The sequence below is a fragment of the Lycium ferocissimum genome, chromosome 11 (genome assembly GCF_029784015.1).
Source record: "Lycium ferocissimum isolate CSIRO_LF1 chromosome 11, AGI_CSIRO_Lferr_CH_V1, whole genome shotgun sequence".
Taxonomy (NCBI): domain Eukaryota; kingdom Viridiplantae; phylum Streptophyta; class Magnoliopsida; order Solanales; family Solanaceae; genus Lycium; species Lycium ferocissimum.
In genome coordinates, this window is record NC_081352.1 from 46,959,574 (window position 1) to 46,964,165 (window position 4,592).

General features: G+C 33.8%; 1 protein-coding gene across 1 annotated transcript; it reads right to left on the minus strand.

The window, feature by feature from the left end:
- Window positions 1-358: 358 nt before the first annotated feature.
- Window positions 359-3,928, minus strand: LOC132038419 (1-aminocyclopropane-1-carboxylate oxidase 3-like). Its single transcript, XM_059429091.1, has 5 exons — window positions 3,893-3,928; window positions 2,379-2,435; window positions 1,803-2,029; window positions 1,108-1,441; window positions 359-894 (listed from the first exon to the last, which is right to left on the minus strand). The coding sequence occupies exons 1-5, from the start codon at window positions 3,926-3,928 to the stop codon at window positions 601-603; spliced, it is 948 nt and encodes a 315-aa protein (XP_059285074.1). The 3' UTR covers window positions 359-600.
- Between the last annotated feature and the right edge of the window lie 664 nt (window positions 3,929-4,592).

Here is a 4,592-nt window from a genome sequence, read left to right on the forward strand (position 1 = left end):
AAAGAAATATTTAAAGTAAAAGTTATATGTTTTCTATACCAACACAACCATCATTTTATTGGTTTGGTTTGGTGTATAAATTTTAAAACCCGACGAGGGGTTTGGTGTTTAATTTTCTCATTTTTTTTTTTTTTTAATCTTATCTGGTATTCTTTCGGCTAACTCACAATCCATGTTTATTTCTCTTTGTCCTTTTAATGGTCTGATCATTTGACATAAAATTATGCTCTATATATGTCAGCAATCAATTTCTTCATAGTCAAATTCTCAAATTTGGTCAACAAAATTCAATCATCAATATCACTATGTCCAAAGAGTGAATATAGTGAAGTTAGATAAACTGAGACTCCATAAGAAGGAATGGAACACTGCAAATTATTTATATAACCTCGCCCTAAAAGGCAGCATTTATTTGCTAATTTATTTTGATATACAACCTTTACTCCTATATATGGAGCAAATCACAATCATTTTGAATAGCTTGATTCTACCTTACAAAAGAAGAGGAAATAATGTGTATATATGACAAGGTTTAATTAGTAAAACTTCTAAAACGAATCATTTTCTTTTCAAACTCCATCTTTCCAATTAAATTGGAATCTAAGCAGTTGCAATCGGATCACTTTTCACATCTGCTTCCATGTCCTTCATGGTTTCAAATCTTGGCTCTTTGGCCTGAAACTTGAGTCCAGCATATAACTTCATGTAATCATCAAACACAAATTTTGGGTAAACTTGTTTGCTTTCCTCTTCCTCTTTCTCAACCAAAGTTGGTGCTGGATAGATTACTGCATCATTTCCTGGATTATAAAACGAAGCTAGTGACATTCGAGTCCCGTCTGTTTGAGCAGTCACTCTGTGCATCACACTCTTGTATTTTCCATTGGTGATCACCTGTTTTTTACATTTGATGATAAATAGTTAAATACCCTTCTAGTATATAATTCTATGTTTTGACAAAAATGAACTTACACATAATACGTGTTTAGTATGACAGAAGTCAAATTCCACATTCAGACACAATCTTGTCCTCTTATATTACCAAAATAATCTTTTTATAAAAGAATAACTTTCGTCGTATCAAATGTAATTTTTTCTTTTTTTTACCTCAAGTTGGTCGCCAAGATTAACCACAATAGAGTGGCGCATGGGAGGAACATCGATCCATTGTCCGTCTTTGAGGAGTTGAAGGCCGCTCACTTTGTCATCTTGGAATAGAAGTATTATGCCACCAGCGTCTGTGTGAGCGCGGAGTCCCTTTATCAAATTGGGCTTGGGGCATGGTGGGTAATTGCTCACCTTAGTCCCAAAATTGGGCCCTTTTGATCCATAAAATGCCTTTTTCAAGTAACCCTTTTCAAGTGCAAGATTTTCACAGAGCAAGTCCAGTAACTCCTCAGCCAACTTCTCAAGTCTTTTAGCAAAATCTCTCATGACCTCTCTGCATCATTTTGGGGCAACATTGATAAGAAACTTTATTAAGTACTATATATCTTTATGCCTGTATATCTTACATGTGGGGAACACCCCCAAAAAATAAAAGAATAACGGAGGTGTAATGTGTTTTACTTGTTAAGTTAGGTACAGTATTCTCCTTCAACTTTCAAGAACCTCACATTTCACAAGCTTGAGATCTTGGACAGTTAATGCTGGAAAAGTTACTGATGGTGTAACATTTCATGCATTGACATTGTAAAATCTCTATGTTAAGTTTAAGTTTTATGTACTGATGGTGTAAAGGTTTTTGCACAATTAGGTCACTTATAAAATAAGGATTTAAGTTCTATATACTGACAATATACCTGTATTCGTCATCAAGATCGGGTACTTGAGAGATGTTAGAAGCAGGAAGATGGCGCAAGAAGAAAGTGCTTTCCCAATCCAAATCAGTAACCTCAGCTTGAACTGCTTCAAGACCCTTGCTGGCCACCAATTCTTTAAACCTTTGTTCCATGCACTTCTTGTAATGCCCCTTTGTTAATTTCTCCACAGTGTCCATTACTTCATGTGGAATCCCATGGTTCACTAACTGCAATAATGATATAAACAGAGAAAATATACATCAATATGCAAGATTTCTTACAAGCTTAAATATTACTATTCCCCCGTTTTATTTTATGTGTCTCAATTTGACTGAACATTAATCTTAAAAAATTAAGAAAGACTTTTGAGTTTTGTGGTATAAAATTAAAGATGTGTTTAATATACCAAATTGTCTTTTAGATCTTGCTGTGGTATTAAACATGCCATGCGGGATGTTGGAATTACATGTTCTAAATATAGAAAGTGACGTTCATTTTTAAACAGATTAAAATGGTAAGGTATGAGCGTAAATTAAAACAAACGGAGTAATATATGTTTATGCAAACTGTAATTACCTCAAAGAAGCCCCAGTTCTCACAGGCATCTTTAATCATATCCATGGCATCTTTCAGCTCCAATCATTTTCTTGGTAATAAATGTGTTTCAAATGTGTTAATAATAAATAGAATTGGGACAGTTTGACTAGATGATGCTATTATATGTAGGGTATTTATAGGAGAAGAAATCAAGAAAGTACCTTAAAATTTTACAATGCAATCTTAATTCCAAGTCTCCATGAAAAGTCCAGCATTTAACTGCTTACATTTTTCTTAAGAAACTTCTTGGAGAGAATACAAGGCTCCTATTGGTGGTGGCTCATGGCTGCACTATTGAAAACTTTTGTGCTTTTGTTTCATGTGTTATTTTAAATTTCCAAATGATCCAAAAAAATCTTAAGGCCTTTAAACATAAAAACTAGAGAGCCCCAATAAAAAAAACCTAATAAAATACCGTAATTACTGTAGTACCTTTAACACCGTATAGTACCTTTAAAGCAGTAGTTTATTGCGTTAAAGAAGTTCCTCCTTTTTTTTGTGTTTTTTTTCTTTTGGTTAAACTCCTCTTTCTTTTATATTTTCACACTTTTTAAAGTACTTAGTCATATATTAATCATGCTTCGGGACTCCAAAACTTCAATATTTTATATAGAACCCTACTTATTTTTGTGCGATTAATAAGGTAGGCTCAATACATCAAGGATAAGCAAAACTTCGGATTGTCGTTTTAGTGGTTGAAAAGTGCTCGAAGTTCATTTTTGTTTGAAGACTTATTGTCATTAGCTTTAAGTTATTTATGTTTTAGGGTTTAGATTTAACCATGTTATTTTTTAGTCAAAATTGCATCATTCATACCAATCTCAAAATAATTGAATTGCATCATTCTTAACAATATGAAAATACTTAAACTTGTTCATTAATAACAAACTCAAACTTGTTAAAATACAATCATCAAAGAAAAAAAAAACTTAAAATACATGAGCCTACACATGCCCTTGAGTTGATTTTCCACTAAACATATTAATCTTCTTCAAATTAACAACATCATCATAAATTAAACATAAAACTAAAATCACAATATTCTTAATCATCATCATATTTGAAGTCTTCAATATCGTCCTCAGATGAATATCTTGGGTTTCTTAAGACTGATCTTCTTTCTGTAGATATTAGTTCCCTACCAGTTGATGATGCTTGTTCTTTGGCCAACTTTAGCATGTAAAATCTACAACGTCTTGCTAGCATTTTGTTGTTTTCTTTTCCAATCCTTTGTACGGCAAGCTAACAAGTGTGTTCACCTATTCGATGCATGGTCATTGAGAACCTTGTTGGGATTTGAGCGTTGAGATTTTGCAAGTCACGAACAAGACGTTGTGATTCGGCGTACCGATATGCCCATTCGTGACGTAAACCACAATAATATTCATGTGGATCTGAATATTTCAGCTCGCGAAAATAGTCATTACACTTTATTACAAGGTGGGGCTTGAAATCGTCTAGCACGAATTCACTGTTATCGGTTGAGGAATTACCGGAATAGTTGCTTTGATTTGAGTTGTCATCACCATTGCTATTCAAATCCTATGGAAAAAATACCAACCAATCTACATTTCTACTATTCAATATTGAATTTTAAATAGATACTAAGTAGCAAAAGGCTTTTTATATAGGTATCAAACTCAATAGGTTGTGGGATCATGACTATGACCCCACCAACTTTATTTAATATAGTACAACTATTAATAATATCAGAGGGAATCATCGTCATCGGACATTTCACAGTCCGAATCCCACTTGGATCTGAATCTGACTTAGCCATGTTGACCATATTCTATCCTGAGGCAATGTATTTTCATCCGATTGTTCTCTTCGTGAAAACGGTTAAGAGCAAAATTCAACTCTTGTAGAGTGCCACAAGGCATTGACATAGCACGATTTTTTGGGAGTTTAATCCCTAATGACCTCAAATTTTATTCCAGTGTTGTAGCCTCTCTAACACGCCAATTCCACTCGTCTGTCATCATATTGTTGTAACGTTGATCATATTCGGCGAATTTTGTGGAAAGAGCCAGTGAATCTTGTAAAAAAATGGTTCATATTGAAAAAGGCATGATTTTCAACTCGAAAAAGTCATTGCAAAGGGCTGTTAAAATTTTTTGCATTTAAGGGATGAGGGAGTTCAAAGTTGACGATTCCACTCGAAAACTTTGGCGATTGGTCTGCAAGCGAAAA

Excerpts from the sequence above, each read along its gene's own strand:
- LOC132038419 (XM_059429091.1), bottom strand. The coding sequence starts at position 3,928 with ATGGTGATGACAACTCAAATCAAAGCAACTATTCCG. Across the intron at positions 2,030-2,378 it reads AGAACTGGGGCTTCTTTGAG|TTAGTGAACCATGGGATTCC; the intron begins GTAATTACAGTT and ends TCATTATTGCAG. Across the intron at positions 1,442-1,802 it reads GATCTTGATGACGAATACAG|AGAGGTCATGAGAGATTTTG; the intron begins GTATATTGTCAG and ends AAAATGATGCAG.